The following is a 13,937-nucleotide window of genomic DNA, read 5'->3' as shown; positions in this document are numbered from 1 at the left end:
TTGCAACCAACGTTAGGTCAAAGGTATCTTTATTGTCCCCACAGGGAAATTATTTTGCAGCAGAAAACATACAGAGTCATGAAACACATGCCATGATTGAAAACTGTCCATTGTGCCAGTGGGTGATAATACACATGAGGTTTGCCTTGATGTTTAGAGTGGCGTGAGTGTTGTATCTCAGACGTGGGAAAGATGTACATCTTGGGAATTGACCACCAATCCTGCTGCTTCTAGCCTCTCAAACATCTCAGCCTGTGTTTGTAAACAATAATCACAAATGACCCGTAAAAACGTTAACCTCTGCTCTGTTTTACACCCCGAAAATGGAAGATATATTTCCTCATACTTTCAAAATATTGTTGCTTTGTAATATACACACCTTTCAGACATTTGAACCATTTCCAGCAGCATTGTTTAACTTTTTGGCATGTTCTCAGGTTGTGACTGTCTAAACGTGATTGTATTGGTTAGATTATTGAATTAAACATTCTACTCACATTAATAATCAACTGTAAACATACATTAAATGCTGCCACTTTTTGACATTAGGCTACTTTAAAATCAGGCTGTATTAGTTCTTCTCAGTTCTGAGTTCACTTTCATTCTTCTAACACTGCATTATCGTTTGTCTCAGCTGACAGTAAAAAATGTGGCTTTTTTAGGCATACGTAGTGGAATCAGTTTTAATGCTAGCGCGACAACGTTGATATATGAATGAACAGTTTACAATGAATCTGCTGATGTCAGAGATGTTACTGTAGCTCGCTGGGAAAGACGTTAACTATCGCTCCAAAGTTTTTTTTTACCGCAATGTAATATGTGTATAAAACAAGATTGTATCAAATCATTTATGACGGGCATTAATACATAAAACACAAATAAGATCTAAATGAGATGAGTGAGAGATAGTAGTCCTCATGGATCAAGAGTGGAGACTAAACTTCTAAATGACACAGAGATCATTTATGAAGTTGTGTGCTCTGATCACAAACAGGTCAAACTTAGTCACGAACTGAGCCTGACCTATTTTGTCAATACAGTCCTCTAAACTTGGAATAGGGTATGCAAATAGGTACACTATTTAGCTTTCGAAAATCTATGCAAGGGCGAACTGTCTGGTCAGGTTTCAGAACAGGGACTAATGGTGAGCTCCACTCACTAGATCCTTGTTCAATGGCTCCAATCTCCTCCATATATTTTAGTTCTTCTTTAACTTAAAGCCACTTGCTTGGATGAACCCTATAAGGGTGCTGTTTAATAGGTGGGGCATCCCCTGTATCTCCATGTGACAATAGATGGGTAAGACCAGGTGTATCTTTAAACAACCACTTATGCTTTTCCACTAAATCAATGACGTCCTCTATCTGCTCACTTGTCAGGTAAGACAGCTGTTCTCTGAGATCTGTCATTGCTGTTGAATTTGTCAGCCTTGGTGTAACAGGTTCCACAATAGCCCTCAATTCCCTCACCATTCTCACCTTCTTCACCATCTTCCTCAACCTCAGTTGTTGCCGGATTACCGTGCATGAGCAAAACCACCTGGGAAGTAATGTGACAGTAAATGTTTAAGGAGATTTATGTGATAGAACCAATTTCCAGACTGTTGGTGATGTCCTACCTTATTTGCTGCACTTGGTCCTTGTCCCTTAGGCTTGCGTTGTACCATCTTCCCAGGCTTTTGACAGGTTTCTCAGACACTGTCAGTATTGGGTCATCACCAATGAAGAACTTTACGTTTTCAAGTTGTCCTTTGACTATAGAGATACTTCGTGACTTGCTCGGCTTGAATTTCATCCGGGCCCATTTGATGTCCTCCGGCCGTTTTCCAAGTAGCCGCCTGGTGAATGTTGCAGTAGTAGTCAGAGTGGTCATGTCATCCATGTATGTTCGGATAGGTGAAAGGCGGATCCCGTTCTTAATTCTCTCACCCCCCACTACCTATTTTGAGGCCCTAATGATGACCTCCATGGCCATTGTGAAGGCTAGGGGGGAATTGTACAGCCTGCCATGATGCATACTTCTATACTTCTTCATGATGTTGTGAAGTCAGCTGTTGTGAAGCACAGTTGCAGGTCTTCGAAGTACGCTTTTATGAGACTTGTGATGGATGATGGAACATGGAAGAAGTTGAAAGATTCCCAGAGGAGGTTATGGGAACAGATCCGAAGGCATTGGCCAGGTCAACGAAGACATGCATGTCTCTTTTGTCTTTCTTTGCAGTTTGGATTTGGTTCCAAGAAACCAGAGAACCCAGGAATGCCAGCCTTCTGTATGGATGTATCAACGTACTTGTTCTTCTCCAGAATCGACTTACCTGAAACCTGAAAGCCCAGCAGAGATATTCCAGCGTACTGATAAAAGTGCAAAGTGCTATGAACAAGAATTTAAAATTCAACTAATATTCAACAAACAAAAAGCCGCAGGTACAAATGAGACCCAATGCCTTTTCGTCCTCACCACAGGCAGCCTGTACCGTCTGCCTGAGGGGAAAGAGACCAAACTCTGCATACAGAGGGTGATCTGGGCTCTGCAGTAAAGAAGTCACCTTTCTGACCACCTGCCTGCTGTAGAGGTCACTCAGCTGAACTTCACTCCTCCCAGCAATCTTGCTTATCACTTTAACAAGGTTATCTAGTGGTTTTTTATTGGCTAGAGCCAGATTACCATACCAGGCAATAATGCAAAACAAAAAAACAGATTCAATGAAACTTTTATAAAACTGGGTCATCATCTCTGAAACATTAAAAGAGCACATTTTTCTTGTGATGAAGTTTTTATTCATTTTCCATTTTTTTTTCAACAATGAACAATACAGAAAGACAAACACACCTGAAAAAAAAGTACATAAACACCTGCGCATTGTACAGTACATACACGCGCTCACCCGTAGGCATACTGATGGCAGATAGTGTGAGAATTTAAAAAAAAGAAGAAAAAAAAAAGCAAGTGTGCCAGCAGCAGTAGGACAATATCAAGCCTACATGACTGTCAGGGTCCCTTGATAAATGAGATGTAATCCCCCCACTTGGCTCCAAATCTCTCAACTTGGTTAAGTAATCTAAAAGAGAGACGCTCATGAGCTGCCACAATGCCCAACTGTGAGAACCACACCCTGACTGGTGGTAATTTTGTCGTCTTCCATTCTGTGACTATAAGTTTCCTTCTTAGCATGAGGGCTGTTTGCACCCACTCTGCTTGTGCTGAAGGGAGGGCTTTTAGAGGGAAAGGATCGCCTAGGGTGAACAGGCTCGGGCAGAAGGGAATATTTACCTTGAGGATCAGTTTAATGTTTTCAGGAATAGCTGACCAATATGTTTGTACCAAAAGAGCACATTTTTCTTAAAAAATACAACCACTGTTGAACCTTTTTTGTTGTAGCAACAGCATGTTGCTCAAATGACAGTTTGTTGTCCAGCACAGTGCACAGATATTTGTAGCTGTTCACTATCTCTATCCCCACACCCTTTAATGTGGTTGGCACAGGACTAGATTGAGTCTTCTTCAAATCAATAATCATGTCTTTTGTTTTCATAACATTTAGCTGAAGGAAGGACTCATCACACCAGGATGTGAAGTCATCAACCACAGGCCCATGGTGATGCTCCTGCCCTTCACGAAGACTTTAAATGACTGTCTGCAAATTTAACTAGATGCCTTCTTGTATGATTGTTACGACAAATAATAGAGGAGAGAGACAACATCCTTGAGGAGAACCAATGGAGGAGGACAGCTAATTAGAAAAAGAGCTGTTTTCTCTCACACATTGAGATCTATCAGATAAAAAGTCAAGTACCTAACCTACAAGATTAAGATCCAACTTTAAATGATGAATGGATTTTTCTGCAAAAAGATAAGGCTGTGTTGTATTAAAAGCAGAAGAAAAATCTATGACTAAAAGTCTAGCATGAGCTTTGATCCCATCAAGGTGACAATACAAAAGATTTGGCAGAGTGACAAGAGCATCTTCCACCCCCCCTGCCAGACCTATATGCAAACTGCAGGGGGTCAATAGATGTTTCCACCTTAGATAAAAACCTCCTCTCTGATCAGCTTTTCTAAAGACTTCATCACTAGTGATGTCAAGGCTGCTGGCCTGGAGTCATTAAGTGATGCAGGGTTTTTAGCCTTTGCAAGAGGAACAATAATAGTGTTTCCAAATATTGTGAACCTTCTGTTGCTGGATAGACAAAGTAAAAATAAAGTGGAGTAACACAGCTGCTCAGGAAATAATTTAAGCACATTACTGCATATGTTGTCAGGCCCAGGAGACTTGCTAGATTTTGTTTGTCTAAAGTTTTGTTCCACACTTTCAATATCAATAGGCAGTGCTGCAGGGGCTCTAGTGCTATCCTTTAATACACATAGTTTATCAGAAAAGTCATGAACATCAAATCTGGTATAAAAGCCATTTAGCTCATCAGCCTGTTGCTTGTCAGAACTTAACCCACAAAGACCAATCATCTTACTGCCTTTGTCACAAGACCCTGTCATGTGTTTCATACCACACCAATCTCTTAGATTACTTTCTAGTGCAACTTAAATTTTTCCTTCATATCTTAATTTAGCATTTTGATTTTCCTTTGAGTTTCCTTTTTTTAATTTCTATAACCTCAGTGGAGTTTCCATCATTAAAGGCATTTCACTTTTTTAAAAAACAGACCTCTGAGAGCAACTAAGGTCTGCGGTTTGTTATTAGGGAATGACTTGATCACTTTTGTTGGAAATAACAGTGTCTTTGCAGAAGGAAATGAAGCTACACACAACTTAAGTGAGCTCATCAATATTCTCAAGCATTTCCGTAAACACTGACCAGTCTGTGCAGTCAAAGCAGCCCTGCAGGGCAAGAGAGGTATCCTCAGTCCAGAACTTCACCTCTCGTTTCCGCACCTTCTCTCGCCTGAACACAGTCTTATAAACCAGTCAGAGAATCCGAGGGCAGGGCCTGCCTTACATTTGTATGCACCCTTGAGCCATAACAAAGATCCAAAGTTTTCATGTGGTGCGTGGGGCAGTTCACATATTAATAAAATTGCTGAATGATTTCTTTTAATCACAGTGATTGAAATCACCTAGTATGATGATGGGGGCATCAGGAGAGATGGACTGAAGTGAGTTCACATTCTTAGAGATGGTGTCAGATGTGAATTTTGCGTTGGCTCGAGGATGAATATAAACAACGGGGATAAACACCTGTGCAAATTTCTTTAGGAGGTAGAACGGCCTCACAGACACCGACAAGAGTTCTATTTCTGGCAAGCACAGCCGCTCCTGTACAGTAACATTTTTACACCATCTCTGATTGATATATAGACGCACACCCCCTCCTTGGGTTTTCTGAGTTACATCACGTCCCGGTCCAGACAGATGGGGGCAGCAAAAACATTTAAATCCAAGGAAGCGTCCGACTCCAAATCATTACGTGTTAACTAATAGTTAACCGTTAGGTATTTGTTCTTGAAAGAATACTTATTCAGTAACAGTAATAATCTTATTAAGTATGGTGTATAGCAAAATTAAAGAATAAAACTCAAGAAGTTTATCTGATTAACAGTCAAAAGACATGATATTATGTTGCTTTGATTTTAAAGACATTAAAATGTTAAAAAGAAACTACATATTTATGTTAAGTGCATACAAGATCATGGCACAACTTTTTGTAAAAGCAAGTATTAGCTCAATATGAAAAAAATATGGGGTTACATATGCTCTTGTTTTCCACAATGTGGTGAGATGACCCACTGTTTTAGAATGATGATTTTTCACATATTGACATGTATCAAAAAGGAAATGTTATTGATGACACAAACAAGATACTTGAATAGTAAAGGTTCTCAAAAAGTAATTTGGCAGTAATCTGAAATTGGCTTCTTTCTCTTGGGTTTTGACAAGACAATTTTACTGATTTTGTTTTATTTTGAGTCTTTTCACTTTCAACTTTCAGTGGTTTTAAAAAGGAAGCATTATGCAAAGTATTTTGTTATTAATGAAATGTGAAAAAAAATAGCAACACACAATTTAGCCAAGCCAAACTGAGCCAAAATATATTCAATAACCACCGTTTTCTCTACAATGATGAATAAACTTGGTACAGTAACACACATAAAAAGATTTGATAAATACATTACAGCCCAAACATTCGCAAAATCATGAGATGTATTGTATTCTCCAAAAAAGTTAATCTCAAACATCATTCTTAGCGTGGTGTTGCGCAGATTTCATAAGGACATGGTGCAAGAGTAACACCAAATTGGTAGTCAAACTTAGCCTTCTCCCCAGCAGGCATGGAGAAGGTGAAACGCTGCATGAAGGAGGTGAAGAAGAGATAAAGCTCCATCCTTGCCAGGTTCTCACCGAGACAAACACGCTTACCTGAAACAAAAAAACAAAGTCAAAAGCTAAATATCAGACAGGTTCATGTATTTATAGGACTGAGAAAGGTAAAAATGCACTTTGCTCTCAGACAAGTGAGTACCGTAAATTCCGGACTATTGAGCGCACCTGGATATAAGCTGCACCGGCTAAAAATAAGTAAATAAATGTATTTGTACATATATAATCCGCACTTGATTATAAGCCGCAGGTGTCCACGTTGTAACAGAGCTATTTACACAGAAAGATGTGACACAAAAACATTGTTTTAACATTTAATTAACTACGTAGGCTACCGGTAACATCCGCAAATACGAAGCCTACTAACTGGAAATCCTTTATCGAACAGTGTCAGTAACACGGCTGATGAAAAAGATTACCGTAATACAGTAATACATTTCAAAAGAAAAAGTCCGTCCATTCACTGCCTCAGAATGACTTCATTTCCTCACTTCCTCAGTCTCTTTTTCGTTGTCGCTGTCAGTGTCAACTTTACGTGCAGCAGCTCTATTAGCTTCTTTGACAGCCGGGTCGATCGTCGTTAACTTGAAAGCTGCATCATATGCATTTCTCCGTGTGTTTTCCATGATGAGGGTGCGTGCATGAAGCGCAAAATGACTGACATTAAGCTCCGACGTGACGAGGTCAAATGTTTTTGCGGCAGAAGCTCATTGTCCCCCGACAAAAATCCATAAATAAGCCGCATCCTTGTAAAAGCCGCAGTGTTCAAAACATGACAAAAAAGTAGCAGCTTATAGTCCGGAATTTACGGTATATATTTACTCATCCTACTTATCATATCACTTATTATCTTACTTTGTACGAAATGCAGAATACTCATTTCCGTCTCTGCAAAGCCAAAACAAAATTTGACAACCAGATTTGAACCCTTCTGTTTTGATCCCATGTCACTTACTTCTCTGCGTTGTTATCTTAATAATTAAGAATCCTCTCTTAGCAAATCTAAAAATAATAATGTTAGACCCTTGTCTTGGAGTCCCTGGGAGGGCTGCTGGACAGTGCTCCGACTGGGGACTCCATTGTTCAACTGGGGGACTTCAATGCTCATCCATGGGCAACGACAGTGAGATCTGGAGTGGGGTGATTGGGATGAACGGCCTCCCTGATCTGAACCAGAGTGGTGTTCTGTTATTGGACTTCTGTGCTAGTCACAGTTTGTCCATAACAAACACCATGTTCGAGCACAGGGATGTCCATAAGTGCACGTGGCACCAGGACTCCCTAGGCCAGAGGTCGATGATAGACTTTGTGGTCGTGTCAACTGACCTCCAGCCATGTGTCTCGGACACTCGGGTGAAGAGAGGGGCTGAGCTGTCAACTGATCACCACCTGGTGGTGAGTTGGATGCGCTGGCAGGGGAGGAAGCCGGTCAGACTCGGCAGGCCCAAACGTGTAGTGAGGGTCTGCTGGGAACATCTGGCTGAACCCTCTGTTAGCGATGTCTTCAACTCCCACCTCCAGACGAGCTTTTCACAGATCCCGGTGGAGGCTGGGGACATTGAGTCCGAGTGGACCATGTTCTCCACCTCCATTGTCAAAGCAGCTGCTCTGAGCTGTGGTCGCAGGGTCTCTGGTGCCTGTTGTGGCGGCAATCCCCGAACCCGGTGGTGGACACTGGAAGTAAGGGAGGCCGTCAAGCTGAAGAAGGAGTCCTATCGGGCGTTGCTAGCGCATAGGACTCCTGAGGCAGCTGACGGGTACCGGCAGGCCAGGCGTTCCGCAGCCCGGGCAGTCGTGGAGGCAAAAACTCGGGCCTGGGAGGAGTTCGGGGAGGCCATGGAGGAGGACTTTCGGTCGGCCTCGAGGAAATTCTGGCAAACCGTCTGTTGCCTCAGGAGGGGGAAGCAGTGCTTCACCAACACTGTTTACAGTGGAGGTGGGGAGCTGCTGACCTCAACTGGGGATGTAGTCAGATGGTGGAAGGAATACTTCGAGGATCTCCTCAATCCCACCATCACGTCTTCCACTGAGGAAGCAGAGGCTGAGTGCTCAGAGGTGGATTCGTCCATCACCCAAGCCGAAGTCACCGAGGTAGTTGGCAAGCTCCTTGGTGGCAAGGCTCCGGGGGTGGATGAGATTCGCCCTGAGTACCTTAAGTCTCTGGATGTGCAGGGGCGTTCATGGTTGACACGCCTCTGTAACATCGCGTGGAGGTCGGGGACAGTGCCTCTGGACTGGCAGACCTGGGTGGTGGTCCCTCTTTTCAAGAAGGGGGACAGGAGGGTGTGTTCCAACTACCGGGGATTCACACTCCTCAGCCTCTCTGGGAAAGTCTATTCCAGGGTACTGGAGAGGAGGTTCCGGCTGTTAGTCGAACCTCGGATTCAAGAGGAACAATGCGGTTTTCGTCCTGGCCGTGGAACACTGGACCAGCTCTACACTCTCCAGCGGGTGCTCGAGGGTTCATGGGAGTTTGCCCAACCAGTCCACATGTGCTTTGTGGATTTGGAGAAGGCATTCGACCGTGTCCCTCGCGGCGCATTGTGGGGGGTGCTCCGTGAGTATGGGGTTCGGGGCCCTTTGTTAAGGGCGGTCTGGTCCTTGTACGACCGGAGCAGGAGTATGGTTCGCATTGCCGGTAGTAAGTCAGACCTGTTCCCGGTGCGCGTTGGCCTCCGGCAGGGCTGCCCTTTGTCACCAGCTCTGTTCATTACTTTTATGGACAGAATTTCTCGGCGCAGCCAGGGGCCGGAGGGGGTCCATTTCGGGGACCACAGGATCTCGTCTCTGCTTTTTGCGAATGATGTGGTCTTGTTGGCTCCATCGAACCCGGACCTTCAGCTCTCGATATACCGGTCAATCTTCGTTCCTACCCTCACCTATGGTCATGAGCTTTGGGTCATGACCGAAAGAACGAGATCTCGGATACAAGCGGCCGAAGCGGCTTCCTCCGTAGGGTGGCTGGGCGCACCCTTAGAGATAGTGTGAGGAGCTCGGTCACCAGGGAGGAGCTCGGAGTAGAGCCGTTACTCCTCCACATCGAGAGGAGTCAGTTGAGGTGGTTCGGGCATCTGGTCCGGATGCCCCCTGGACGCCTCCCTAGGGAGGTGTTCCGGGCATGTCCCTCCGGGAGGAGTCCTTGGGGTAGACCCAGGACACGCTGGAGAGACTATGTCTCTTGGCTGGCTTGGGAACGCCTCGAGGTCCCACCGCAAGAGCTGGAGGAGGTGTCTGGGGTGAGGGAAGTCTGGGTGTCTCTGCTTAAACTGCTGCCCCCGGATGGATGGATGGATGGATGGATGGACCCTGTAATGTCTCAGTTTATGCTAAGACAGGCCCCAAACTCCTGAGATTGTGTTGCTCCTCACCTGCAGAGAAAGGAATGAAGGCAGCTTGCTTCACAAACTTCCCCTCCTCATTCAGAAAGTGTCCTGGGTTGAAGGTGGATGGGGTCTTCCACTCATTCTTGTCGTACAGCACCGAGGTCAAATTGGGAATGATCGTGACTCCCTGGTGATTGGAACAATATAATTCAATATAATGATTATTGTACCATGATATTATATGATACTTTGTCATATCATTTTATCATTTTGTAACGGTAATTGACTTTTGGGATTGTATAGCCTCCCAGCTGGATCTCCCCGTTGGTCATATGAGGCACACTTAGAGGAACTATGTTGCTCATTCTCTGGATTTCGTGGAGGACAGCATCAGTAAAGGGCAGGTTTACACGATCTTCCATTGATGGCTGTCTGGACTGTCCAATCACTCTGTCTATCTCAGCCTGGACCTTTGCTGTTAGAAGGGAAACAAAGAAGTTTTATAGACAGGCTGCAAAGTAAAATTTTGTGTAGAGGTGGTGCAAAAATTAACACCAGTTTGTGTTTGTCTACTATTTGCACATTTTTTAGAAAGAACTCGCCTGGTCAGTGCTCTTACCCTGGATCTCTGGGCACTTGGCCAAGTAAAGGAAAGCCCAGCGTAGGGTGGTGGATGTGGTCTCAGAGCCAGCCACAAAAAGATCCAAGACACACTCTATCAGGTTTTCCTCATCAAAAGTACTGTCAGCTCTTCCCATATTCTAAGAATAAAACAAAATAAGTGTTTTGTAGGAACAATAATTCTAGACCTCTGTACACAGCATAACTAAGCATATAAACGCAACAAGAGCATCCAGTATCCAACATCATAGTGTCATGAATGCAAAGCATCATCCAGTGCCAGTTACCAGCTGTATCTCATTCAGGTAGCAGTCGATGTAGTCTCTTTGATCTGATGGATCCCAGTTTTGTTTGTGCTTCTTCAGCTCTTCTCTTATGAAAACTTTGATATCTTTGCAAATTAGTAGAAATGTCTGATGAGGTCCTGGCAAACGTCTCATGAGCCAAGGGAATGAGTTGTAAAACTGCAGAGTAGAGCAGATTGGAATGATAATATATAGAGGAAGTACATCAGCATAAGACTTTCTGTTTGTAACAGCCAATGCTTGAGATTGGATTACAGAAAAAAAACAAGCTGGCTGTAAAACATTTGAAACATTTTTGATCTTGTACTGATTTTACATGTAATAATCGTGTTAACCCATCTGCATGGATGACACTAAATATATACTGTGTATTTTATACCTGTAGTACACAACTCAACTCAACTCAACTTTAAACAGCCCTAGCTGTGACAAAGTGCTGTACATACAGGAAGAGCACAAAACATAAAACAAGTAAAACACTAACAGGGTTAAAACAATAAAAACAATAAAACACTAAAACAAGAACAGAGTCTCATGCTGGGTTGAAAGCCAAAGAATAAAAATGTGTTTTAAGATGAGTTTTAAAAATGGACAGTGAGGGGGTGTGTCTTATGTGCAGTGGGAGATCGTTCCAGAGTTTGGGACCGGCAGTAGAAAAAGCCCTATCCCCTCTGAGCTTCCGCTTAGACCTCGGTACCTCCAGGAGCAGCTGGTCAGCTGACCTGAGGCACCGGGCAGGAGCGTAGGGATGGAGCAGCTCAGAGAGGTAAGGTGGGGTGAGATCATTTAAAGATTTAAAAACAAATAAAAGAATCTTAAAATGAACTCATAGGTGCACAGGCAGCCAGTGGAGGGAGGCCAGAATGGGAGTAATGTGCTCCCTCTTTCGTGCTCCGGTTAGGAGGCGAGCAGCAGCGTTCTGGACTAACTGGAGTGAGGGAGGACTGGCTGACTCCGAAGTAAAGTGCATTGCAGTAATCCAGTCGAGATGTAATGAAGGCATGGATTACTGTTTCAAAGTGCTTGTGCGAAAGAACGGGCTTCACATTTGCCAGCCGCCTTAGGTGAAAGAAGCTGGACTTAACAGCTGCACTAATTTGCCGATCCAATTTAAAATCACTGTCCATCTTAAAGCCCAGGTTTGAGACTGTCGGCTAAATATAGTGTGCCAAAGGGCTCAAGTCAACAGGGGGGTTTTCAACAGAGCCACTTGGGCCAAACACCATCACTTCAGTTTTATTTTCACTAAATTTTAGAAAGTTCAGAGACATCCAGGCCTTAATGTCTTCAAGACATAACAGAAGTGGATCCAGACAGAAGGCATCTTTCTTCTTCAGTGGCACATAAATCTGACTGTCGTCAGCATAACAGTGAAAAGAGATACCATGCTTTCTCAGGATGGAACCCAGGGGAAGCAGATACAGTGAGAAAAGCAGGGGTCCTAGAATTGAACCCTGTGGGACCCCATACAACATAAATACTGTATCACAAGCTTAAAATTGCCATACCTGGGCCCAAATTGATGCTTCACATCGGAGCGCTTCTTCAAAGTACATAATTAGTTTCCTGAAGTTGTTATCCGTGTACTCAAAGCGATGCCCGAAAACCAGGGAACAGATGATGTTGGAGACAGCATTGTTGAGGATGAGGTTTGGATTGAAGGGTTTGCCTCCACAGAAACACAGAAAATAAAATTATAATTGGTTTGTAGTTTTAGCTTACTGAATTTGTTGTCTGTATACAGTATTCAACATTTACCTTTATACTTATTTAATTCTTTTAAACAATAGGATAATTCTTCCAAAACAACAGGTTCAAGGGACCTCTTGCCAAGTCCGAAATTTCTGAGGGTTGAAAGTGTGAAACGCCTCTGCTGCTTCCACAAGTGCCCACTACTTAAAATAACACCTGAGGGGAAATCCATGAATGTGAAGTTGAAAAAAAAATAGAAGTTGGTAGAATGTTAAACACATTTTTTTCAAATAATTATTAATTGTTCTTATTTTTTTGGTTGAAATCTTGATTGAATTTGGTCATCTAAGTCATAGACCAGAAATCGAAATCCATTTATTACTGCCTAATACTTGTTGATATTCACCTAGTCCATTGCTCATATCCATTTGCAGAGGGAGGGGTGGGCGGTCAGCCACACTGACTCCCTGATTTACAAGAGCTTCTTTCAGAGCCTCAAACCCATTCAAGATGACCAACCACTCCTGCCCCATTCGCAGACTGTACACATCTCCATATTTCCCTGCGAGCTGTGAGTAGATACAAGAGAGGAACTAAAGTGAAATGTTCAGTTCACATGGAAAACATGAAAATAAGTAGAAAGTGACTGGTTATGTTTTAAATCATGTATTTTTACACAGGCTCATTTACCTGGGTCAGACTCTCATGGGTCCTTTTGTAGTCTACCGAGAACATGTTTCCAATGATAGGTAGAGCCCAAGGTCCCGGAGGAAAGCTGGCTGGCTGGCGGTTTTTGATATAATCTGCAGTGAGGATAAAAATGGCAGTGAAGAGCAGGAAACTTTGGACATCCCATTTCACATAGGTTCCAATGACAGACAAAATTGAATCCATCCTGCAGAATGTTTCACAAGATTATGCCTTCCTTGCTTCTTCACTGAGTACAAAGTCTCATGTTGCCCGTAACCATTAAATGTAACTCTTCCAACTGCTGTGAGGGAGACATTTGTTTTCATTAACTTTTGGTAACACCCCAGGTGTGTTCCAGTTAAATTGAACTGTGATCTATTTATTCAATGAAAAGAGATAACGCTGTAAATCAGTGACATTAAGTCAATAATTCAGGGTCAGTCTCTCATTTCTGCTCTCCTGGTCTCTGTTTGTTATGTGAGTATGTGTCTATCATCACTGCATCACCTGTTCACAGGTTCAGTCCTCTCAGCCCATGATCGTGGTGGTAAGACTCTTACGCTTCGTAAACTATACGCTTCACAAAAAACCCACTGCAACGCATGTTGCGGTGTTTTTAGCAGTTTTTTTGCAATTAAAATTGCAGCAGGAAATGAAAATTTCAAAACCATTTTTTTCACCTCAACTATTTTCTTGGACACACTTCAGTGTGAATGAGTGATGTCAATAAGTTTACCTTAGCAGTCATTTACTTTTGCACGTTAGATATTCATCTGCCTCACTCAGGGACATCTCTCTCTCACACACACACTCACACTATTCATCTGATGTCATGACACCCAAATTAATATTTTGCTTTAGGCCCTGTGTCACCGAACATTTTTCTTGAAGCCAACATCTTTTTTTACTTGTTTTTTAATGGATAGAGAGCGTTCGCAGCAGAAAGCTGCTGTCTGGATTAAAAGGGCAGCGTTTA

At 43.1% G+C, this 13,937-nt stretch overlaps 1 protein-coding gene across 1 annotated transcript; it reads right to left on the bottom strand.

Moving 5' to 3' along the window:
• Positions 1-5,706: 5,706 nt before the first annotated feature.
• On the bottom strand, positions 5,707-13,186 carry LOC306828166 (cytochrome P450 2J2-like). Its single transcript, XM_079350443.1, has 9 exons — positions 12,962-13,186; positions 12,678-12,840; positions 12,338-12,487; positions 12,088-12,248; positions 10,562-10,738; positions 10,273-10,414; positions 9,941-10,128; positions 9,699-9,840; positions 5,707-6,369 (listed from the first exon to the last, which is right to left on the bottom strand). The coding sequence occupies exons 1-9, from the start codon at positions 13,163-13,165 to the stop codon at positions 6,194-6,196; spliced, it is 1,503 nt and encodes a 500-aa protein (XP_079206569.1). The 5' UTR covers positions 13,166-13,186; the 3' UTR covers positions 5,707-6,193.
• Between the last annotated feature and the right edge of the window lie 751 nt (positions 13,187-13,937).

The sequence above is a fragment of the Symphodus melops genome, assembly GCF_947650265.1.
Source record: "Symphodus melops genome assembly, chromosome: 8".
Classification (NCBI taxonomy): Eukaryota; Metazoa; Chordata; class Actinopteri; order Labriformes; family Labridae; genus Symphodus; species Symphodus melops.
This window is presented reverse-complemented; position numbering and strand designations above follow the sequence as displayed.

Bases quoted from the DNA above. Each gene is read 5' to 3' on its own strand.
- LOC306828166 (XM_079350443.1), bottom strand. From the start codon at position 13,165: ATGGATTCAATTTTGTCTGTCATTGGAACCTATGTGAAATGGGATGTC. The intron at 12,841-12,961 runs GTAAATGAGCCT...ATCTACTCACAG, and splicing joins CCCATGAGAGTCTGACCCAG to CTCGCAGGGAAATATGGAGA. The intron at 9,841-9,940 runs GTCAATTACCGT...TCCAATCACCAG, and splicing joins GAGGCTATACAATCCCAAAA to GGAGTCACGATCATTCCCAA.